This window comes from Gossypium arboreum, chromosome 12 (assembly GCF_025698485.1).
Source record: "Gossypium arboreum isolate Shixiya-1 chromosome 12, ASM2569848v2, whole genome shotgun sequence".
NCBI lineage: Eukaryota > Viridiplantae > Streptophyta > Magnoliopsida > Malvales > Malvaceae > Gossypium > Gossypium arboreum.
Window position 1 is genome coordinate 88,423,685 of NC_069081.1, and position 26,830 is coordinate 88,450,514.

A 26,830-nucleotide genomic window follows, 5' to 3' on the forward strand; every position below is an offset into this window, starting at 1 on the left:
TTACTAAGGCTCAAACACAATTATAATCATTAGCATATTCGCCGGGACTTAGCCGGGTGGAATTCAAATACTCATACACACATAATCAATAATCATACACATCCATATTTCATCTCACATAATTTAAGTAAGGTCACTTCTTGAGGACTTACCTCGGATGTTGTCGGCGGCTTTTTCGGCTATTCGATCACCTTTTCCTTCCCTTGTCCAATTGTGGCCCTCTTAGCTCTTGAGCTAATTCAAACAAATTCAATTTATTAAAACCTCATTATGCTTGCTTATGGCGAATATGATAAGGATTTTAAATGGTCATATGGCCACTCTTTAGCTTGAATACACAATGGTCATGCACATTTTATACTACATCAAGCAATTCAATACAATTTATTTGAGCATCAAGGAAATGCTAAGGCCTTCAATAGGCTACCCAAGGCGAATATTCATGTACATGTTGAGGTCAATTTTGCACTTAATACCTCACAAAAACAGCATGCAATTTACTAATTAATGCTTTGCACATTGTATTAAAACTTATAATATAGCATCAAGCACCTACATGTGTGCTAGGCAATTGTGCTTGCAATTTCACAAGCATTCTTCTACATCTTCTTCTTTAAACCAATATATTCATCACTTAGTTCATAACCAAAACATAATGTGCAATCATATATATGCATATATGAGCATGGCGAATTTCAAGGTGTCCATAGCCATCCAAAACACAAATTTTAACTAACATGCAAGAAGCATGAATCATGCTCAAGAATGCATCATGGCGAATATGACAATCATGCTTCTTTTCAACTTCAATCATGATAAAACAAAAGAAAGCTCAAAATCTTACTCATGAGTAGACAATCCATCATTGCATGCATCATCATCAAGTTTCACACTTAGCATGCAATGGCTTTATCACCATAACAACTTTGGCCAAATGCCATTTCCATGGCATAACAAAGATTTGGGCCATGGCTAACATGCACATCAAATTAGCAACCAAACCATGCATGAAACTCCCAACACAACCTCATACATACCTTAATCTTGATGTAAACTTAGCCAAATCTCCTTCTAGGCCTCTTCCAACCCAAGCATGAAGCAAAAATCCTCCCCCTTTTCCCTTAGTATTTTCGGCCAAGAAGATGAGAAAGGATGAACAAATTTTTCTTTTCTTTCCTTAGGACATTCGGCCAAGCCTATGGAGAAGAATGAACATTTTTTTCCCTTTTTTTTTTTTTCATACTCTTATTTTATCCTTTCTAACATCATCCATTAGTAAAACATGTTGGGAACATGTTTTCCCTTGCCCATAATTTGTCATGGCCGGCCATCCACCTTAGGGAATGGGATAATTGACATGCAACTCCATTTATTTCACTTTATGCATTATTAGGCCACTTAAAAATACACCTATCACATTTTCAAGTCCTAGCACATGGGTCCTTTCTTATAAATTAGCACCTAATTAATAAAAATCGAGACACGAAATATTTACGCATACCAATTCCACATACAATAAGCACGGAATATAACATTTAATTATTCTTGTGACTCGGTTTCGTGGTCCCGAAACCACTCTCCGACTAGGGTCACATTAGGGGTGTCACAATTTCAATTTCTGTTTTCTTCAGTTTATGTTTTTAAAAAATCAGCTCATATTGCGAGAGGTGAGTTGAGCCTCAGGGCACGCTGAGGTATTTTCAATTTCTGCTTTTCAATTTCTGCTTTTCAAAAAAATCAACTCATATTGCGAGAGGTGAGTTGAGCCTCAGGACACGCTGAGGTAATTTCAATTTATGTTTGTCAAAAAAATCAACTCATATTGCGAGAGGTGAGTTGAGCCTCAGGGCACGCTGAGGTATTTTCGATTTTTGCTTTCCAATTTCTGCTCTTCAAAAAAATCAACTCATATTACGAGAGGTGAGTTGAGCCTCAGGACACGCTGAAGTAATTTCAATTTCTGTTTGTCAAAAATCAACTCATATCGCGAGAGGTGAGTTAAGCCTCGGCTCACATGCTGAGGTCTTTTCAATTCATTTTTCAATTTACGTTCACAAAATCAACTCATATTGCGAGAGGTGAGTTGAGCCTCGAGGCACGTTGAGGTATTTTCAATTAATGTTTTTTCAATTTATGCTTTTCAAGAATCAACTCATATTACGAGAGGTGAGTTGAGCCTCGGGTCACATGCCGAGGTATTTTCAAAATCTGTTTGGCAAATTCTGTTTTCAAAAATCAACTCATATTGCGAGAAGTGAGTTGAGCCTTTGCTCACGTGCTGAGCTATTTTTCAATTTCTGTTTTTAATGTCTAGTTTTTAAAAGTCAATTCATATTGCGAAAAATGAGTTGAGCTCAGGATCACACACCGAGTAAAGAATAAAGATTGGAGCCGATTGAAGGCACCAGATTTTGTCTCCCTGAAGTTGCAGTGGAGCTGGTCGAGGATATCAGATCTTGCCTTTCTGAAGTGGCAGAAGAGAAGACCAAAAGCTTATCTCATGAAAGCAATAGAAGAGAAGACCAAAACCTTATCTCACTGAAGCGATAGAAGAGCGGATTGAAGTTGTAGATTTTATTTTTCTAAAGTTACAGTGAAGCGGATCGAAGCCACAAATCTCATATCCTTGAAGTTACATTGGAATAGATTGAAGCTACAAGGCATATCTCCGAATTTGCAGTGGATTGAACCAAAGCTACAAGATGCGATAGACTGGAAAGAGATTACCTAGATGAGAAGACCACCAAAGAAGTCCATACTTAGCAAGACCAGGCAAAATTGGCCTTTCTTTATATCTTTGCTCTATTCTCGTTACACGATAATAAGCAAAGAGGGGCAGCTGTTGTAGGCCAATTTTAGCCCATTTACATCAAAACCCAATTTAGCCTTACCTAACCCACCAAAATTAAACCCAAAACCCAAAATCTTAACTACCCAAAGCCCAATTTACATCAAAACCCCAATGGCCCAAACCCTAAGCCCAAATCAAAATAAAAAACCCTAGCCCACAACTTAAACTTTTCTCAACTAGCCACACTTTTTCCACCACCAACTCCACTAGCCACACCTTTTCCACCACCAACTCCACTAGCCACTCCTTCTCCACCACCAAATCCACTAGCCACACTTGCTCCATTACCTACTCCACTAACCACACTTGCTCCACCACCACTTGTACCTACAAATGAAGACATAAACAATAAAAAATTATTTTATAAATGGCTATATAAGCCTTCTCATATTTTGTATATGGGGGGATTTTTTTTTTTTGGAGAGTTTTTGGGAGAGAAAGTTATTGTAAAGGATTTTTGGAGAGGTTTCTTTTTAAAGTAATCAAGGAGAAGAGTTATTGTGAAGGCTAGTTTTTGAAGAAGCTAGTTTTTTTTTTGGAGATTAATCAAAGATCAAAGCAAAAGAGGTTTCTTTGTCTATTCTCATTTTAAGTTCTTTGTTTACTTATTGTTTTCCTTTCAATCTTATTTTGTTTCTTTTATACGAAAGTAAAAAATAAAAGGAAGAAGCTTACCCATTTTTACCGAAAAGTTTTTGAGGTCCCATTGCCGTGTCTGATGCCGTGCATGTCCCATGACCGGACGATGGCTTGACCTTGTGGCCGAAAATCACCCACCCTCTCCCTCTCTTTTTTTTGTTATTATTATATTTCTTAATATTATATTATATATATTCTTTTAATATATTAGGTATATTTTAAATTCTATATTACGTATATATATATTTTTTATACTATTTTATTTATATATCTTTAATATTATATTATTTATATATATATATTTTTTTCTACATGTTATCTTATGTATATATCTTAACTATATTATGTATGTATTTTTAACACTATATTATGTACATATTTTTAATATTATCACGTATTTATTTTTTATATATGTACATATTGATGTAGTATTATTAATAGTATTTTTTAAACATCATTATTATTTCTAATATATATATTATGTACATCTTTTTATTTCTATTTTATTTTTATTTGTCAATATTAATTATTATTATTCTAATATTTTGATATTTTAATATTTTATATTTTATATATTTTATTATTCACATCATTGTTCGCATTTTTGACAATAATATTCTTAGATTTTTTTACTATCATTTTAAAATTTTTACATTTTAATTTTAAGAATAAGGCAATGTACCAATTTTAACATTAAGTCATCGATTTCATCGCTATGTTGGGTAAAATTAATCGGCTCGTGTTAAAAGCAGGACGTCCTTCTAAAAACAAAAAACTTACAACTTCTCATTTCCTTCAATCGGATCACACTTAAATGTCAAATTGAATTCGTATTTTTGAAAATCAAGACAACATGTGTTTAATAAGATACCAATTTTGGGCGTCGCGGGGGTGCTAATACCTTTCTCGCGCGTAACCGACTCCCGAACCCTAAATTTTCTCTGGATTTTAACGTAGACCTAAACTCAGCCTTTTATTTGTTTTAATAAGAGATCTAATAGGTGCCCGATCACACCTAGGAAAAAGGATCAGTGGCAACTCCCTGTTTATTTCAAAAATCAAACATCAAATTTTAAACTTTTTTTCAATAAATCGCCACAATTAGCGACCAAGCTAAGCTAAAATTTTTACGTCGCTACAACCGTAGTCTCCGTAGACATCCTAAAAGTCGACCACAATTGACGAGAATTCAAAATGACATGGATGTCAAGGAGACAGGCGAACCCAAACTATGCATTGTGTGTCAAACATCCGAACATAACCGATCAAAATGCGAACATTGTGTCTATGTTTTCGGCCATCGTCTTTTAATGTTGGACTCGAAGATGACGAATGATATATTATTGAACTCATATTCTTGAAAAAAAATTGTAAAAATATAAAAAAAATTAGATAAATGATATACTTTATTCAAATAATACACTTGATTAAATATAATTTAATACACATACATATTTACTTTAAAACACATTAAAATGAAATAAATGACAATGAGAGAAAATTAATAAGAAAAAATGTAAATTAAAATGGAAAGAAAGATAATTTAAATGAAAAGAGAAAAAATTAAATTTAAATGGAATGAGAAAAACATTAAATTTAAATGGGAAGATAGATAAATTAAATGAAATGACAAAAAAAAACTTAAATGAAATGAGAAAAAAATTAAAATGGGAAGAAAGATAATATAAATGAAATGAGGAAAAAATTAAATTTAAATTAAAAATAATATAAATGAAATGAGAAAAATTTAAATTAAAATGGGAAGATAGATAAATTAAATGAAATGAGAAAAAAAATTAAATTTAAATGGAAAAAATATAAATTAAATAAAATGGAAATGGAAATAAAATGAAATGGAAATTCAAATGAAATGAAATGAAATGAAAATTCAAATTTAATTTAATTGAAATTGAAATGAAATGAAAAAAAAGTGATATGACATTTTAGGCAAGCGTGCTCCAGCCTGAGAAATGGGATTGCATTGGTTTAAATGAAATGAGAATTTTTTTGAGAATTTTTTTAGTTTAAATGAAATTTAAAATTTTGTAATGGAATGATATTTAAATTGACAAAAATTTAAATAAAATATGAAAAATTTTAAATGACCCGATATTGAGACAACTTATAATTAATATGAAAAAAATGAAATGAATTTAAAAAAATTGCATTGAAAAAGATAACTTGAATTGATACTAGTTGTGATTAATATGAAAAAAATTGTATATCAGAAAAAAAATAAATTTAAATTAAAATAAGTAATAAAATGAAATTTTAAATGAAAAATGAATATGAAATGAAATGTAATTTGTCATGAATATGAAATGAAATGAAATAATGGTTATGAAATGGAATAAAAGTTTAAATGAAAATAAATTATAAATTTAAATGAAAATAAATACTGAAATAAAAAAATTGAAATGGTAAATAAATAAATTGAAATGGAAAATTTAAATTTAAATGAAATAAAATGTAAATGAAATGAAATGGAAATTAAAATAGAAATGAAACAAAAAACAAAAAAAATGTTGAAATGATAGGGCCTGTGCCTGTTTCAAGCCTGCATCACTGACCGAGGCCAATTTGGCCTTTAAATGGCCGGTTATAGGATGTCATTTAACACAATTTTTTTTTCCAATTTTGCCTTTGCTCACCCCACTATGGTCCCCCACTATAAATTGGCTACTTCAACCCACAATCGCCGACTAAAGACCACCAAACACCTCCGACAACCGTCATTCACCATCAACCACCGCCGACCACCACCGATCACTCCATGAATCCTAATCATAATATAATTTTAAAGGACAACAACCACATTTCAGCCTATGTGCATAAGGTAAACGAGAAGAAAAATGTTTCATTATTTTTAAATGATCATTTAAATTCATTACATGGCCAGCACCCAAAGATAATTTTTTTTACATATCTGGTGCCGGCCATCAGTGTACCAAAGTAAAAAAAATTGCATTGGGACACGACAAAGGTGCCTAGTGCCAACCATCTACTGACTAGCACCATTTTTTTTTTACATCTCTGGTGTCGGCCATTACATGGTCAGAACAAATTTTTTTTTAAATACTGGTATTTTCGTATACCGTTATGATAAGATTTTAAAAAAAAATACCCTGGTGCTTGCCATTAGGTTCCCAAAGTAAAAAAAAAACTCAAATTTTTAAAGCCTGACACAATCATCAGGCAATCATGGGGCCAAAACACTAGGTAGTGCCGGCCATTAGGTTTCCAAAATCCCATTCTACTATTCATTTTAGGTCATTTTGGTGATTGTTTTTTAACCTGAGTTATTTTTATAAATATCAAAAAATTTTAGGCTAAATTAGTAAAATAGTCAATTTCCTATCATCTTTCCACCTTAAATTTAGTTTTGATTACAAACTTATGAGTTTTTTGAACTCATGTTATCTGAGCGTTAGTTGGGAGTTTTAAATATCAATAGAAATTTATGCTTTCGTATTGTCGGTTAATTCAATTGATTTTTCGAATTTAATCAACTTAATCGATCACTTTACATATTAATTGAATGACCGATTTAGATTTAACTAACTTAATTGAATTAACTTAACTTTGATCAAGAAAGTTAGTTAATTGATTTAATTTTATATATTATAAAAATATTTAATATAATTATAATATATTATATATTAAGTTGGTTAAGTCAGTTGATTTGATTATGAATTGTAGTAACTAGTAACAACTGAACTTAACTAAGACCATAACCAACCATTGATTTTAATCAAATAGGTTAACAAAATTCTTCTTTTTTTTTTTTTTTGTTCTTTTCAAAGTTTTGATTGCAATTACAAGCAACATAATCGAACTGATATCTCGAGCCAAATCAAAATAGCTATATATAGAAAGGACCAACACGTGATATGATTCAAGCCGGAATAAATATAGAAACAATCAGTACATGATTTACGTAGGGTAGTAGTTAAGTTTTGATCATTAATATAACAAGACATCCTACTTTGCCAACAGTATCGAGACTCCATCTTAGCTTATTAGGTCAAACAATGAAAAAGAAAAATTATGGGCCCAAATTAGATGGGCCTCCTTTTCTAATCCTAGTCATTGTGATTGTAAGTGAATGAGAATTGCGGGTACAAATATCCAAAACCCACGAATAAAAAGGTATAACTATGCTTTTGGTTCCTGCATTCTTAACACATTTGAAATTTAGTCCAATTATTTGACAGTGGACTTGACTCCCAAAAATGACAAAATTGAATTTTGTAATATTATAAAAAAAATTCACATTTTGCCGAATTTTATTCTTTAATTCTGGCCCCATAATTTTTTTTTGATTTCGCCCCTAAAGCAAGTCAGCCCATGACAAATTGCTTTTGGCCTCTTTTTAGCCTCGAACATATGTGACAAGTTGCAATGCTAACAAATTGGCCTTCGCACCGCAACAGCTACCTAGTCAAGGTCGAAGACAAAAATGGATAGCTTTAACTTAGCTTCCAAGATGTTATATTTATCTCCACCCTCTTCTCTTTACCATTACCATTTTCCTTAAACTCGATTTAAAAATTGGAAAGCGTTCAAAGTCTGATCTTTGATGGTCTCAAGCTCGATCAATTTAGATTTAGATTGAAAAATTCGAGTTATTGTTTGTAAATTCAAATTAATTTAAATTTTGATCCTTATTTAACATAACTTAATAATAGTGGTTATAGTCTCTTATTGAGCATCATAAAATTGAATTATTTATGAATCTATTACAACCTCTGGGTAGCCCAATTAGTAAGGCCTTGGTTGGGTTTAGGCCCATTTTTTATTTGGATCCTTCCAAATTACAGGGAGTTGTTAATAAATGCATGAGGCTCAACAAAGATTGTTCAAATTTTGGGCTTATAAATCTGAATTTTAGTCTTTCTGTTTTTTATATTTCAAAATTCAGGTTGAATTGTTAACATTTTTTTATTAAACCCGTTAATTTGACATTTTAGAATAAAAAATAATCATTTGATAGAAATTTAACTAAAAAACGATGTTGTAATGTTGAATTTAACAAAATAATTTTAACAATATTAACAATTAAACCTGGAATTTGAAATTAAAAGGGATTAAATTCTTATAAATAAAATTACAATCACTAAATTCTATATACACAAAGAATGCAAAGGTTTGTGGCATATTTTAACAATAAATGTATAAGGCTCATTCAAATTTTATGTGAGCGAGTTGACTGGTCTTTACTAGCTCAATGATAAGATCTAGACATTGAGAACATTGAAATATCATATTTGAATTTCAATATATGTAAGAATATGGGTTTTGACACGTATCTATTCTAATTAATTAGTTTGAGTTAGTCAATTTAGTGTTTGTAATGGTTAATTTTGATTGGAATTGAGAGAAAGTAAGGATTATTCATTGATCTAACTCAACATTGATGTACAATAAAATAATATCATCACATGTCCTCGAACAATGATTTAGATTATTCATTAATTTTAACTTAAATTATCAATATCATATCAATCAAGTTATTTCATCATTTTAATAGTTAAATTTGACATTAAATATTAACTTAAATTTGATGTTAAACATATTCAAAATACGCGAATCAATATCTACCATATTAAATCAATTGATATTAATATTATTATCATCTCGATTGAAATCATATTTTTATTAATACAGAAAAATATAAATTTGAGTATACTAATCTTAGGAGTAATTGGAATCAATTTTTTATTTTTGATTTTATCATCCCTACCCGTAGCTGCGCCCCACGAGTCAAAAAGATGGTGCGAAATTTGCATGTAGAAATTAGGCACAAAACTACAAAAAGCATACGAATCAGAGCCGCGGCCATTTCCAACCCTAAAACCCACATCAATTTCTAGCAGCCTCCATTACGTTTCCCCTTCAACCCCTTCACCTCATCACCGGAATCTGAAGTCATGGCTCAAAGCCATCGCCGTGGCGTAACCTCCGCCGTCTTCCTCCGATCGACCATCTTCACCACTGTTATCACCACCATTACCATTCATTGAATCAACCTCCCATTTATCTCATTTTCCACACATTTTCAATTTCTAAGCATAAAAATCCTTATCCAACTCAAATTCAAACGTTATCTAGACTTTGGGTTGCTGTTTTCATTTGGTTTAAAAATGGCTATTTTGAAGAGCTATGGAGCTTGCTTGAGAGAGTCTTCCTTCCAGTTTCCTCGCTCCCATCGCATCGATAACTACAAGAGGTATTTTAAAAAAAAAAACAAATTTAACACTCACTATTTAAGATAAGATATTTGTTCTTTTTCCTTTGTTTTTAATTGCAGTAATTGTTGAATTCATTAATTACTTTATAATCATGTATTATTCCTTGTTTCTTATTTGTAAAACAGTTCAATTTTGTACTTGTTTAAAAGATTATGGGTTTGTTTGATTTAGTGCTTGATGGGTGCTACTGATAATCAAAGGTTAATATCTTAGTTGAACTTTATATCTGCATAGTTTATTTGCTCCTATGTTAAATGTGGATCGATCCTGGGGAACAAAAATTAGAACTCAATTTGAGTTCGTTTAATGTAAAATAGGTTTTTTGAACTTATATGTATTGTTTTTTTGTTTATATAAATACATACTTCTAAATATATAATTTTATAATGAACTATAGGCTAGTAGTAATTATAGTTTTACTGAATTGGATCGCTAGTGTTCCTTGTTTCAAAATATACTTACCAATTCGAAAATCTCTAGGGAGATAATGATTTATGGTAACAGAGATTTGCTTATCATCCTGTTTGCTTGCTTTGTATCAGGAGAAATGTGAAATGGAGGTCGCCCCAAGCAGCAATAATACCCGATTTCCACCTCCCTATGCGTAGCTTCGAGGTTAAAAATAGGTAGCTAATAAAATTTTTCGTTATCTGAATGTGGTTTGATGTTTTGCTGGGAAGAATTTGTTGTTAATTTGCTTATAGTTTCTCTGCATCTCTACCTATGTTCGTTCTTGGAATGTTACTGTTGGCGGTGTTATTGTACCTGTTTATCATCTTTCTTATAGCTGGTCCAAGCGATATGTGCTTTGAATGTGCTGTTGACATTGTTCTGTTATTCAAACCTTTATTTATGGAGCCTTTCTGTGCATAAACTCAATTAGGATCTCTTCGTGCTTGTAATATTATCTTATGTTTGGTGTTGGTACTTGTGTAATGCACCATGCATGGTGAATGCATAAGATATATTAGTCCTTGATGATGATGATATGGTATGTGGGATAAAGTTGTGGTGACTGTTAATATTTTCGTGTCCTGATCTATGCTGCCCGGACTCTTCATTTTTCTTGAAATACCTGTTTTTAACAATTGGATATGGGGATATGACCTCAGGGGCAAAGCCAGGAAATTGCTCTTTTTTTTTTTTTTGGGGGGGGGGGGGTGGGGGGAGGAAGGCCACTGCTTGCCCCCCTCTCCCTCTGCCTTTGTCTGACCTCCAAGGATCCTCCAAATACGTAACTTAGAAAAATCCAACTGTACTTGTGTCATATATGTGCTCATAATCGTATCTGATACTCAGACCTGAGTCTGAGTAACGTAGGTCCTAATTGATGGAGAGATGGTTTATATGTAGCTTTAGATTTGTTGGAAATGAAGCTTTCTTTTGAAAGAATAATTGCTCTTGATGATTTGCCTAATGCTTTCCAGGACATCGGCCGAAGATATAAAGGCTCTTCGACTGATAACAGCCATCAAAACCCCATATCTACCTGATGGAAGGTTTGATCTCGAAGCATACGATGGTTTGGTGAATATGCAGATTGAAAACGGTGCCGAAGGGGTAATTGTTGGTGGCACAACCGGTGAAGGCCAGCTAATGAGCTGGGATGAACACATAATGCTTATCGGTCATACTGTCAACTGTTTTGGCGGATCCGTTAAAGTAATTGGTAACACGGGAAGTAACTCAACCAGGGAAGCGATTCACGCCACCGAACAAGGTTTTGCTGTTGGAATGCATGCCGCTCTTCACATCAATCCTTACTATGGCAAAACCTCTCTAGAGGGCTTGGTTTCTCACTTTAATAGTGTACTACCAATGGGCCCTACTATCATATACAACGTCCCGTCACGAACTGGCCAAGATATTCCTCCGCGTGTCGTCAATACTGTGGCGCAAAGTCCTAGCTTGGCTGGTATCAAAGAATGTGTTGGAAATGACCGAATTGAGCAATATACAGGTAACGGAATTGTAGTGTGGAGTGGGAACGATGATCAGTGTCATGATGCTAGGTGGAGCCATGGGGCTACTGGGGTAATTTCCGTTACTAGTAATCTGGTTCCCGGTTTGATGCACGAACTCATGTTCAATGGGAAAAACGCTTCACTTAATGCGAAGCTCTTACCTTTGATTCAATGGCTCTTTGAGGAACCTAACCCCATTGGTCTTAACACAGCCCTTGCACAACTCGGGGTTGTGAGGCCGGTTTTTAGGTTACCGTATGTACCTCTTCCGCTGGAAAAGAGGGTCATATTTGTTCAACTGGTCAATGAAATCGGGCGAGAGAATTTTGTTGGAGAAAAAGATGTTCAGGTACTTGATGACAACGATTTCATCTTGGTTGGTCGATATTAGTTTTTTTTTTTTTTTATGTCTATGTTCAGGACTCGATGCCGGTGTCTCGATTTTCGACTCTGTTTCGTTTATAGGACTACAGATAAAGTCTACCCGGTTGTTTATAAGAAAAAATATATATATATATGGTAAAGATCAAGGTTTGTTTTTGTTAAAAGTTGTCTTTTTGGATAATGTTTGTCTTTCTTGTAAGCCCAGATCAATGTGTTTCTCTGGCCTACGTATAAGTATCTTGTGATGTTAGGCCTGGTCCGTAAATAAACCGAGCTTGAATGAATGAGTTTTTGTTTATGCATCTTTGTTCAATTTTAGGTCTATTTTTGTTTGGTTCATGTTTGTTACTGAAAACTATTTTAGTAGTCATTTAATTATAAATTAGTTTTTTGGTTACTTAATTATGAAAATTACAAAATGGTCATTCAATGATCAGTATTTTTTTATTACTCAAATGTAAAAAGTTACAAAATGATCACTCAATTATTTAATTTTGTCTATTTTAGTCACCTAACTATTTTGAATTTTTAGATGTTTACATTTTTGTTGGCTAGTTGGTGACCAAAATAGAAAAAATTAAATTTGTAGTTGGTTGATAAAAAGAAATTAATTAATAGTTGGATGATCATTTTGTAAATTTTTATAGTTGAGTGACTAAAAATAAACAAAAACCATAATATTGTAGTTTACCCTTAAAATTATCAGCAAACATACTTATGAATATATAATTAAATATATTTATGGATGTTTATCATAAATAATGGACAATAAATAAATACATATTTTAATATTTTAGATATAATAAAATCAAATATAAATATAAATATAAAGAATAGATGAGTTTTAAACAAAATTTAAATGAACATTATTATGTGTGAATTTTTTTTGTATAAATGTAATATACATAAAAACAATTAATAAAAAGCCAAAATAATTAATAAAACAAAAGTGGATATCCATTATTGTTTGGGCTACAAATAATTGATTTGGCTAGGTTTCCTCTATACAATAATCGAATATATCCCCTTTTTATTATAAAATATTAAAATAAATGTTGGTTTGAAAAAAATTTATTTTATTAATAAAAATGGTTAAAATTTTAAAGATTTTCAATTTGGTACTCATAATTTTAATTAGAGACCCATAGTGACTCCATTCACTAAAATTAATGATTCAATTTGCTTAAAATTTATATGTATTAAGTTAAAAAATCCTATTTCATTCTTACTAAATTAATCAAAGAATACTATTTAGGGGTATAAATAAGATACTGATATTTACAAGCTACTCGAATTCAATTAAAAAAAACTCAAATTCGATTCAGTAATTATCGAACCGAGCTTGAACATGGACAAATCTAAAGGGGCAAGCAGAGACATTCCCCACTCAAATGGAAAATCACTATTTAAATCCTTAAGAAATGATTAAATTAAAAGTTAATTTATGATAAAATATTCCGAATTTACCCTCTTTACTTAAGATCAAACTTAATCTTAATTATTATGTTAAGTTCGAGTTCAAATAATTAAATTAAAAAAAAAAAACTATTTCATCTATCAAATACACAAAATTAAAAAAAAACTTATTTCCAAACTCAGATATCCATAAAATAAAATAAAAAGCAAAATAAAGAAGATGATGTTGATAGATGGTAACGAATAATTTCTAATTATTAATGGAGAAGTTGTGTTGTAATTGAGCCAACAAAGTAAGGTTCTCTTGATGAAGAAGAAGAGCTTTGTTCCTTAACCTCTCATTTTCTTTTATAATGCTTTGATTCTCCATGAACAACTTCAAGTTCTTCATTTCCATTTCATTTGTTTTTTCAATACCCATTTTTGCCATCTTCTTCTTCTTCTTCTTGTTTAATCTTCTCCACCTGTTTTTGATACTTTTTGTTAAGGACCAAAAGGAAAATACAGTATAATATATGAACAACAACAACAACAATAACAACAAAGAAACCCGAACCTGTTGAGTGTTGGAATTAAACGAATGTTATGGCTGTTGTAAGGATGTTTTTGAGACAGAGAATTGCTTGGAGCTGAGTTAATGCACATCTTTAGATTGAGTGGACAAAAATGGTGGGGTTTTTTTTTTGGTTCTAAAAAAAAATCTTGAGATGGAAAAAAGAAGAGGATTTGGGACTTGGAAATGGAAAAGATTAAGTTTTGAGATAGAAAGTGTTATATAGATGAATTTTTTAGGGTAAATTAGACTCGAGGCCACTAAATTATTAATAAGTTTATGTTTTGGTTACTTAATTTTAAAAAGTTACAGAATTATCATTAAATTATTCGAAAGTTTTTATTTAAGTTACTTGCTTGTGGTTAAGTTTTTTTTTTTTTTTAAGTACGGCTAGCAAGCTCTAAGAATCAATTCGATGAGTAAAAGAACATACTTTAGATTCAAGTTGATTTGACGATCAGTGTCGGAGATTGGAGAAGAGATTTATTTAGATTTTGATTTGTAGACTCGTGCCACTTAAAGTTGTATCAGGAAAAAAACTGAACTGTAAAAGAAAAAGAAAAGGAAAATTTTCAATTGATGCAGGTGGTGAGAAGAAAGAAGGTCATTTAACAGTCCAGTGATTTGAATGAAAATTTTGAAATAGTTTATAACTATTGTGTAACTTATTAAAATTGAGAGAACAAAATATAAACTTCCTAATAATCTAATGATCTGTAATGTAATTTACCCAACAAATAAAAATGAGAGAGAAAGAGAGGGGTAATGATGACAAAAGGACTCATCATTACAAAAGGGGGGCAGCAATGGATGGATGAATGGAACAATTGCTGAGAGAAGAAGGAAGAAGATTTAATGTGCTTCTCAACTCTTTTCAATGGCATCGATTAATTTTGAAAAAAGAAATTAACATTATTTATATTTAAGGTAAAATATATTTAAAACACATGAAAAGATGTGTATCAATTGTGTGGTTAAAGTTTAGATGGACTACATTAGTTGAACATAGTAGATTCAAATACCTAATTATACCCAATCTAATACTTAAACCTTATAAAATGATTTTAATTTGCTTTAAAATTTTGGTTGTAGTTTGAGGAGATCAAGTCAATTATTACAATATTAACACAGTAACACTCTTATTATGATTTGTATTTTTAAATTTCAAAAATAGAGGCAATAAGTTCTCTTAAATACAAGTAAAAAATTATTTTAATACGATATTTTAATTTGAGGACTCAATTAAAATGACTTTAAAGAATAATTTAAAATTTTCAGAACAAAAATAATAATCAAACCGATTAGGTTACTAATTTACTTGTCCAATCCAATTAAATAAATTTTTAAAATTTTAATTCAATCTAATCCAATTAAATAACTTTTTCAAAACTAATACTCCTCTAAGTTGCTAGTGATTCCCTCTCCAATTGTTCATTAACCCTCACAACTTTCCCTTTTCAGTTCTTTAACGTTTCAACATTGTGGGCTCCCTTTTTTCCACCATTTACTGCCAAAATTACAACATGGAATATAAGTTTTGAGACATATAATTAATAACAGGTTAAATTCTATTATAAGTTTTTCTACTTTTTATAATTTATAATTTAATCCTCTATCTTTACAAATAATTATATTTATCCAATATAAAAATAAACTGATATATTTGTTTAAAGTGTATGTAATTGAATCAAAACTAAAATTTTATGTATACATTTGAATCACAATCAAAATTTCACGTGTATAATTACACTAAATCAAATTTATATATAGATTTATACCAAAATAAAAAACTTAAAATATATTTTAACCTTAATAACTTCAACTTTTTACATTTTTAATCCTCAATAAATGCTTGATTGCTGGCCCCAACATAGATGTGATCATGGGTTGGGCTACCTGGCTTGGCCCGAAGGCCCGCCCGAAAAATGAGAGAGTTCGGGTAAAAATATAGACCCAAAATATAGGTTTTGGGAAAAAAATGAGGCCCGTTTAGAAAATGGGCCGAGCCTCATGTAAAACTTTTTGGCCCGGCCCGCCCAATTATATACTAAATAATTTTTTTTATTTTAATCATATTTTCTTTTTATTTTCAATTTTAATATAACTACTTTTTATTATATTTTCAATTTGTGTATTGTTTTAAGAATTATTTTAGTCTCATTTTTATTTGTTTCTTGTTTTAATATTTGTTTTAAGTTTTAAACATATTTGATTTATTATATTTTAATTTTTTATTTAATGAAATAAGCTAAAAAATTTAATATGGGCGGACTTTGTAATTTTATTTTGGTAGGGCTTGGACAAATTTTTAGGCCCATATTTCAGTGAGGCAAGGCAGAGCCTAAAAACGGGCTTAAAATTTTGTGCGGACTGGCCCGACCCATGACCACCTCTACCCCAACAGCAGCTAAGCCAAAAATGTCGGCTAATAAAAGAACCCAATAAAAAAAGAATAAATATTAAAGCTAGTAACATCATATTTTAATTTTAATTTTATGTTGATTTTATATATCAATTGATTTGATTCAATTTTCACGAAATCACGAATAATATTATTAAATTAGCATAATTTTATGTTGATATGTTGTATACACAAACAATTATATTAATCCAATATGAAAATAAATATTTATATTCATTTATTTAAATATATGCAATTTAATCAAAATCAAAGTTTCATATATACATATGAACCATAATTCCAATTTCATGTGTATAATTGTAATAAATCAACATTCATGTATCAAATTGCAGATTAAACCAAGTTCATATATAAATTTAATATTTATTCATAAAAGATCTATACATAGGATTAGTATATGATACACTAATCACAAATTTTATTTTCATAAACATACTATTATATGTTCAATTTTAAAAAAAACATTTTTTTTATTTTATTATATTCTAAAAAGATTGTGTTACTCATTTAATCTCATGGAATTTTTAAAACAATTTTATATATATATTAAAAAATACTTTTAAGGTACATAAAAATAGAAAAAAACTAAATTTTTACTCATAGCTTCGTGTTAGGTTAATTATTTATTTCTTGATTAAAGTATAGAGTAAAAATTTAAAGGTTACAATTTGCTCAAATTTTTTCTCTTTGTAGATTTGGATCTTCATATTTTTATTTTTAGGAATTTAGTCCTCTACATTTCAAATTTAAAAATTTAGATCCATTTATTAACATTGTTAAAATTCTTTTGTTAATTTACTGGTGTGACATTTTGAAATTAAAAAAACCCACTGGCATCCATGTAACAAAAAAAAAACATTGTAACAGACCTAAATTTAATAGAGCATTTTAACAGTGCTAACAAGTCTTAAAAATTCACATAATCATTTTAATTAGAATAAAGTATTTAGACTAACTAATGACATTATAAAAGTTGAGCTACCAAAATTATGTTAAATCTCAAATTTGAGTGAAATATAGGAATAAGATTGAATTTAAATCATTCTTATAATCTAAAAAAGTAGAAAGATCGAAATTCAAATTTAACTATTATACTCTCATGTAAAGAAAAATGAAAGGAAAAAACAATGGACGACCTAAGGCCTTCCTAGTATATAATCTAAAAAAGGAGAGGGATTGAAATTGAAATTTACCCATTATATTTTCATGTAAAAAAAAAAAAAGAGGAGAAAATAGAAGGGACAAAAGCCTTGGGGTCTTCTCTTTATATATAGTAGTATAGATGTCTACTTTGTAGTTGGGTTTTAGATTTGCCTTTTTCATAGAAATTAAAGTAGAAATAAATGTAAATCCAAAAACAAATCCATTGCCTTTAAACATTATTATTAATCATGATTTATCAACAACACAACTAGCTTATGATTGTTTCTGTTAATTTTATGATTAGCCATGTTGTTTGCATCTATATTATCAACTTTATGATGATGCCTTGGATTTATTTCATCAAAGGTATAATTTTTTATCAAAAAAAGTGTCCACAAAAAGCTATGTACAGAAGGACATATGTTTTAATGTTCCCTGTTCACTGCTTCTATAAGATTCAGTTCGAGTGAAATAATAAAAAAATAATTTGGAGGGCATATTTTTATAAAATTATCATTTAAGGGAGAAGGTGTAATTTTATTATATTACAATTTAAATTTTTATATATTTTAGCTAGGAAAAAATTTTAAGGGCAAGGCGCTTGCCTACCTTTCTTTGGTAGCCCGCGCCTTTGGGGGTCATTTAGAAGTTCAGCCTCCCAAAGCTTAAGGCTGGAAGAAGTTCAAAATATTAATTTTTAATTTTTAAGAAGCTCAAAAATTTATTTATTTTTTAAACTTTTAAAAGTGAAAAAAAAAAAACTTTTAAGGGCTTAAAAATTATTATTTTTTAGCTTTTAAGAGCTCAAAAATTTCTTTTACCAATTTTTAAAGAACCTAAAACTCCATTTTATTATTTTGCCTAAGGCCTTAAAAATGTCAAGAACAGACATCTTCTTTGGCATCACCTTGATCATTTTCTCTACTTTGATTTTGATTGTTTATGATTTTGTTATATCCTAGAAGTATAATAAAAACTTTAAAGAAAAGTGATTCACGACTTAAGACCTTATTCTCATTTCCTTACTCTACTTTTTTACCTTATTGTTCTAATAATGAGAGTTTCATCAGGTTCAACTCAGCTCGACTTTATATTTGATTGAGACCTAATACGATCTTGGAAAGTATATGGGAATTCACATGCAAGTCACGTGAGGACGTAGAAAAGGTGGTGGGGGTGGAGAAAAGTCCAAAAGAAAATTGAGTGTAGGGTTGGGGGGAGGTGGGGAAGAGAAGGCCATAAAGGGTTTAGTGAGAGAGAGGGTAGTCAATGTGGTTAGATCCTTTCTTTTGTTCATTTTCTTTCATGCAATTGAGTACCCCAAACCCATGCTTATTTATTAGGAAAATGAACCCTCAATTTTTGGACTTTTTGCCCAAAACAAAAAGAAAAAATCCCAGCCCTTCCTCCATTTGAGAGACTTATCTTCATCATTATGATGGAGTATTGGCATTTTTTGGCATCATCATGAGGTGAATGCGTGGGAGCTTCATTTTGGTCCATTTTCTCCTTACACACACTACTCAAATGGTCCTCCTTCAATTGCTGAATTGGGGGTACTTTGGGCTTTCTCAGCCCACATAAAGTCCACTCCAATCAACCTTTAGGTCCAACTCTGGTATTAATTTATAATTTATGTACTATGATTATATTACAATTTAATCTTTATACTTTAATTTGATTCATTTTAATTTTTATATTAGATTTTAAAATTTCAATCATAACTTATACAATAATAGTTAAATTCATTATGTCAAATTCTACTATTAATCATATACTATGTATAAGTTGTGAATTTAATCTAAAGTCGCCAATTTAATAATTTTTAATCTCGATATTTTTAAATTTTGAGATTTTAATCATGACTCAAACAATAGCCATTAAATTATTTAATTAAAATAACAATTTTCAATGAATATTATGTGAAAATAACAAACTAATATATCATATATACATGATTATATGTTTGTTGCATAAGATTTTAAAAATGACACAATTTAACTTTAACAATTTTAATAGCTACTGTTTTGTCAAGATTGATTTTTTGAATTGAAAAATACTAAAACTAAAATGATCAAACTAAAACATATGAACTAAATCCACAACTCACACAGAATAAAGAATAATAAAAATTTAATCACATCTTTATATATTTTCCATTTAAAGAATAAAATTATGTTCATCAATCAAGGCATAAATTTGTCAATTGCATTTAATGGTTTTTTTTTTAAAGTTACTAACTACATCAATTGTTTCAATAAGAATCAATTACTACAGGGACTAAACTAAATAATTTAAAGAAAAACCCACACAGATTGAGCTCAAATCTGTAATCCTAAAGTTTCCAAAACTTCAACTTTTATCATTGATCCAATGCCTTATTAACCTTTTTTTTTCCACAAAAGGCATCCAAATGAAAAGGGTATTGAAAAAGAAAAATAAAAACCCTTATCATGTTGGTTTGAAGAAATGGTTGTGGAAATTGATGGGGGACGAAGATCCATTGATAGCCTAGCCTAATCTATTAACCCAACCCTAGGCTTTCATTCATTTGTTGTATTACTTACTAAGGCAAAGTATTCGAATACTAGAAAATGCGAATACTAGAAAATGGAGTGATATCAAGTAGTCAACAATGAAATGAATCCCCCCCCCCCCCCCCAAATCCATTCCAAAACGATTTAATTGCCATATTTTTGGATTTTTCTATTGGTATTTGTAACTTTAGGATTGGGAATATGAGATATGTTGCGTTTTATACTTTGTTTCTCTTGATTTGATAGTGTCTTAAGTGACTAGTGAGCAACGTTGCATGATGGGTTTCACATGCACCATTGATGAGCAAGGTGGAGCCCCTAGGGTAAAAATATTATAAAGGAAATATTATGAAAATTTTTATATGAAGAGTTAAATTATGTTTTGTTTTCTCTATTAAACTATATAAGTAAATTAATTCCTTATATTAGACCAAAATGTAAACTGATTCTTCTGTTAAAAATTCTATCAATTTCTACTGTTAAAAATTGATTTTGTACATCAAAATGAGATATGCACGACCCTTCACGTATAACTATCTAGTTATTTTGTCAATCAAGTCATTAATAGTAGAAATGGATGGAATTTTAACAAAAATGACTATTTGCTCTTTGATTTAACATAGAAAAACTAATTTGTCTATTTTCTAAGTAAATGAGACAAAATGCAATTTGACTTCTAGAACAAGAGTTTTATTGAGGAGCTAGCTAGCTTTCACCCTCTATCAGGTCCCTATCTCAACCACGTGGTCCAAATCATCTATCCCCGTGCTCTCTAAATTTCAAACAAGACATCTATGAATATCTCTTTCTAATAGTGAATTACACTTGACACTTTTCCCTAACATTTCTCTTTTTAATCATTATGTTTGAATCAATCCCGAACCTAAATTGATCCAAACCTAAATCTGTAATAAACCAACTTGGAAACACAAGTCTTAAAGTTGAATGACTTGAACCCATGACGAGTCTACCTATGTTCATTAAAATGAATTATGAATGGAGATGAGAATGAAGAAATTAAGAGAGATAAAAGATTAAAGATAATATACCATATAGACAGATAATGAATGACGACCGTTCAAGATGAAGATTTGATATGAGGATATTCACTGTTAGTTTCATCCTCCTCCATTACATCATTATGGTTTCGATCCTCATTAGCCTGCTTACTACTCCCCTCTGTCTCTGCATCCGATATTGAACCACTCTTAGCAGCTACTTCGTTGTTATTTTCATCGTTGCTGTCAGTACAATCCCCAGTGTCTGAGTCAGAAATAAAACTCTGTTAGTCCTCTGTTGATCAAGATCATCAGTAGTAGCACCCAGAAATTGCTCCTTTAAATCAGGAGCCACAATCCCAATCATCTCACTTAATGCTTGACGTTCGACAATACGTCTGGAAGGAGCAGCCTTGGAAGACGGTGTACTTTGGCTCTCAGCTACCACACCACTAGAATCATGGAGAGCTAAGAGAGCCATGGCACAATTATCATTGTTGTCCCCAATTTTAGGGGATTCCTTTTCTCCGTGGACAGAGGGATTAGTACTATAAGCCCAACTACCCAAAACTTCAGAAGCTAAAAGCTGTGCTGTTTTAATTGTGCCTCCAGGTTCTGTGTCTGCCACCGAATTTTGAGTCTTGTAATGTTTATTTGACTGAGAATGTATGGAAGCATCCGAACGAGTTATTTGAATTTGATTGTTGCTTTCATGTGCATCAGTTTCACAATCAAACTGCATTGTATCTCTGCTTAAAGTTCCACACCTGTTTAAATCAACATTTCGTTCAACCTCGATTCCCAAGCTTTCAGTTTCAAGAACACGCTCAGTTCCAATGGTATCTCATTCATAAACAGGAGCTGTACCAACACCATCTATGTCAGAACCAAAGCCACCTTTAACAAAAGGACCGGCACTCGTAAATTCTGCCTCCTGAGTGTTTTCACCAACTTCTTGACTTCTTATGCCACAGTCATTCTTCTCAGTAGCACTGACTTTATCACTAGAACTATCAACCCTCTGAGCTGAAGTACTGGAGCCTGCCTTTGTGGCACCGTTCCTATTGTAGCCGGTAGCAGTCTTTTCTCTGCCTATGGTTCTATAGGTGGTCATGTTAGGAGCATTTAGGTCAATATCAATAGAAGTATTCTCATCTTCCAGAGTTCTCTGTATTGGCTTCAGTTGTTCCTGCTGCTTCGCAAACAGTATGTAGATTTCCTCGGTTGTGGAATAGAATGCTCGTAGCTGAGTTTCTCTGCAAAGCAACCACACAAATATCACCATCTAAATGAAAAACTCCACAAGATGTTTGAACAGCATCCATGTTAACACACACAATATTAAAAAAGGATCAAACCTTGATCAGTAAGATGCTTAGGACCAACAGTGCAACTAAAGATCAAACAATTGCTATTGTCATAGAAATCATACCGAAGCATAATTCTTTCCCTAGCACCTTTCAGCCTCCTCTTTTCATAATCAAGATCCCGTATTGCAGCATTTATTTCAAGCTCAAGAGCAAAAACTTTACTCTATGCTTCTTTTCGGGTTGCCTGCTACCAACAGTAAAGGAAACCTCAGCTTAACAATACAGTAACTCAGTAAACATGACAACACCGAGGTCTACAATACCCAGATTGATTTATTATTTAGTAGATTAAGTTGTATCTAAACTGATCTATTATGCCTTCAAAAGCTGCTGGCACAAACTAGATTTACCTGAAGATTTAAGAAAGTGTGATAGCGAGTTATCAACAAATTAATAGACAATCTCAATCTTGAGCAGCAGAGTGAATGGCATATAGTCCATATCATACAAGATAACATCTTAAATAAGTAAAAATAATATAATATAAAATTATACCTTCTCAGTCTCAAGATGTTTCCTCAATCCTTTAATTTCATGTTCAAGTTCTTCCACTTGCTGCTCAAAAGCACATTAAATGTCAGATTTAGAAAAATCTATTTGCATATGTCTGTCCATATGGACAGGAACAAAAAAGAAAAAGGGTTTACTTTTCTTGCATTTGCTGAGGCCTGTTTTGCTTCAGAAACTTGAGCTTCTAGTTGGCGAACCTTATTATCAGAGTTGACCCATTTCTGCCTAGTGTCTTCCTGAAGTAGATAAAGGAATTAAGACACAAGCCCTTCAAAATTCAGATTAAAAAGTGGTATCATGTGTGTAAATTCAAAATCAAACAGCAATGCAGATAATACTAGTCTGGACACCAGATCTTCCTGAGAATTGTGATACATAACATTTCATTTCTTAGTTCCATTGATATAAATTACACATGAAGGACATCCAAGTAAGCAAACAAAAGACAGTAGTCTGACTTCAAGCTTATTAATTGCTTATTCTAGCTCCTTTTCTCGTTTTAAAGCAATATCTGACAGTCTTTGCAGTTCCTCTTGAGGACTGCGCTCTTTGCACTGCTGCTTTTAAATCAACAACGGCCTTTTCTCGTTCTTCTCGTCTTTGATCTCGCTCTTCCTCTAACTGAACCTTGAGTTCAACTATAGATGCCTTCTGATTGAAAATATGAAATTAAGCCATCATATCTTCTATTCTATTTGGTGCCATAAATTGACTAAAAGTAAAAAAGCCAACAGCAACTCATTACTTACTTCATTATTCTTTCATTTGCTTCAGTACATGACTGCATGGAAGCACTAAATCTTTCATTAAGGTCTTCAATAGCACGCTTTTGTTCAGCTGATACCCTATTGACCTCTATAAGCTTCTTCTGTTTAACATCCAGCAAAATTTTCATTTCTTTGATTTGATCAAGGTATGAATTTGCAACTGATTCTTTTATCTCTTTGATTTCCTGCAGAAACAGATTAGAATATATCTAAATTACCAAGGATCCAAATAAATAGTAGCAACTTGTCAAATTGAAGAAATGGCACCAATCTCAGAAAGAGCTCCAAGAAATATCATAAACACTTTATTCACCATTGCACATTAACTTTCTCTTTGTTAAAGGTCATTTCTAGCTGAACTTAGCTATAGTGGAATGATTGTTAACAAAAGATAAAATATGAATATAATATAATTTAATGTTGCAAGCAGGTTTAACCACCATTCACAATAACTGCATGAAATCAAAGTGGGGTGCTGCATCAATTGAATTTATGCCATTAAAAGAACCATGGTATCCAGTAACATAGGCACTCAGCAATACCAACTTAAAGATAGACATAAATCAGAGAGAAAGGTTAGAGTCTGTCAGAAGAGCATACATTTTACACAATTTCATTACGCAATTTATCTATTGCAAGCACTTGATCTTCTAATTGCTTCCTCAATTCCTGCAAGCGTCAGTTTTATTACTATTTATTGTGTGATGGAACTCAAAGGTTTGATGGTTTGAGCAATCAAAAGACTCATGAATCCAAAATAGGATACCTTGTTTGACCGCTGAAGACTCCGAAAATCATCAAGAGATATAGGACCCTCAGGAGCACCAATGTCAAGACCTTTTTGTCTCTTGTTTTCACAAGTAAGTTCATCTACATGATAAGGGGCAATTGTTTCAGGTAGTAGTAGCTTAGTATCTCTTTCTTCAATAAAAACCAACAAAATTATGAAAGCTCCGAAAAGAAAGCAGTGGATTTTGAAGATATACCCACTTTTTGTTTTGCATATGCACCTTCCACCGAGAGAGCCAACTTAAGAGCATCTCTATATACGAAGGCAAAAGCAAGTTCTGCATCCAAAAAGGGTAATTGCTTACTGTGAAAGACGGTTCAAGCATTGAACCTCAATTGAATTGAAAGAAATAAAAGAAAAGTTCATTGATGATATAGATAATAGTAGTACCATGATGTGGATGAGCATTAAATGAAATGATGTCACCATGTTGAACTTTCAACTCAGGACTATTCTTCCTCAACCTCTCCCAATTAAAAAACGTCCCATTCACACTACAAATACGCATAACACAATCAGAACCCGAAAACTACAAAAAATCCCCACAAAAGAAAACACAAACAGAACAATAACCTCATATCCTTTAAGTAAACAGATACATCACAGTTCAACAACTGCTCCGCGCCTTCATTGTTCACTCTCTTCACATATATTCTGCAATGTTTCATACTAACCCAGCGTGATTCAATTCGAAAACTCGTATCCTCCACTAATCTGCCAATCCAGTGCTCATCTGCACTCAAAAGCATATTCATACCTTAGGAAACAAAAAATAATCTCTTCATCAGTCTTTCACTTACATAATACAATTTTAACATATATTCATGTCAAGCTTAAACGTAATTTCAAAAAGATGATTCACAATATGATCTAAACAAAATGGTTGAAAATTTACTAAAATTTTAAAATTTTACTACTGAAATAAAATGGTTAAAATATGTCATAAATCCCTGTACTCTTCGTAGATTTGAAATTTAATCACTGTACTTCTATTTTTAGGAATTTAGTCCCTCTCAGGTCCAATTATTAACTCTGTTAAGATTCGTTACAACATCATCGTCATTTTTCAGTTAAATTTCTACTAAGTGAGTTTTTTTTTAACAAATTTAACCAAAAAAATTATCAGTATTAACAATTGTACTTGAATTTTGAAATTCAAAAAGTAGAAGAACTAAATTCCTGGAAATAAAAGTGCAGGACTACATTCCAAATTTGTGAAAACTACAGGGACCTAAGGTATATTTCAACCAAATAAAATTGAGGGAGAGACAGGACCTGAGGGCGTTTACGGGCATTGTTAGAGATAGCGGTGAGGAAGCCCCAAACGTTGGGATCGTAAGTAGGGAGGCTGAGAGGAGATATTGGCGGCAACGGAGAGTATGAATTGCTTGGCATCCACAAGCTTCGAAGACGGAGAGGTGTCGACCTGCTTAGCTGGTGCCGACGCCGGTGCCGATTGAGGCACATTGTCTTAGGGGCTTTGACTGTGCTTTGAAGAAATTGAGGTATCCGGTTTTTCAATTTCATTAGTAGCCATTGATGAGAGTGGAGTAGACTGAGTCAACAAATGAAGTAAAATAAAAATGGGGGGGATTTTGAAACCCTAACTACTTTTTTATAGTAGCGGGATTCTTCTTGTTGCGTTAGACGGAATCTTGTTTTGGAAGACTCTTCTCTTTTTGTTAAAATATATTTTAAGTACTTGTACTCTTTATATATTTACAATTTAGTCCACATACTTTTATCTCTCGATTTTAAAAATGCAAGTGGAATTGTTAATATTTTTATAATTCTTCTACTAATTTCAGATTCATTACAACATCACTTTCTTTTTTGTTTTATGTCTACCGAGTTAGTATTTTGTTTAGGAATAATATAATTTTTTGCCCTTTAACTGGACAACTAGGTCCACTTTGGTATCTGTATATTTTTTGTCGACTTTAGTCCTTAAACGTAGAATCTAGTTCCATTTTTGTCCTTGAAGTTGGATTTTTTCAAGATTTGATAATGTGATCGTTGTTACTACAATAAGACCGAATTTAACGGACTGAGAATTGATTGATATAACCATCCAAACAAAGGGGTTGAATCGATTGACTCATAAATTACTTGAAATTGGTAAAAATAAAAAATTGGGACAAAAATCGATAGTTGAACAAGTTGAACCGGTTTAATAATTTTTTAGGTTTGTATGAATTTTTAATTTTTTATATAATTATTATTGTTCCAATGGTC

General features: G+C 31.5%; 1 protein-coding gene and 1 pseudogene across 1 annotated transcript; one reads left to right on the top strand and one right to left on the bottom strand.

The window, feature by feature from the left end:
• Window positions 1-9,197: 9,197 nt before the first annotated feature.
• LOC108460712 (4-hydroxy-tetrahydrodipicolinate synthase, chloroplastic-like) lies at window positions 9,198-12,391 on the top strand. The gene is made up of 3 exons (XM_017760317.2): window positions 9,198-9,719; window positions 10,284-10,367; window positions 11,169-12,391. Exons 1-3 carry the CDS (start codon window positions 9,634-9,636, stop codon window positions 12,094-12,096), a joined length of 1,098 nt encoding a protein of 365 aa, XP_017615806.1. The 5' UTR covers window positions 9,198-9,633; the 3' UTR covers window positions 12,097-12,391.
• An 8,803-nt stretch (window positions 12,392-21,194) lies between these two features.
• On the bottom strand, window positions 21,195-26,273 carry LOC108458633 (uncharacterized; annotated as a pseudogene).
• Window positions 26,274-26,830: the final 557 nt, after the last annotated feature.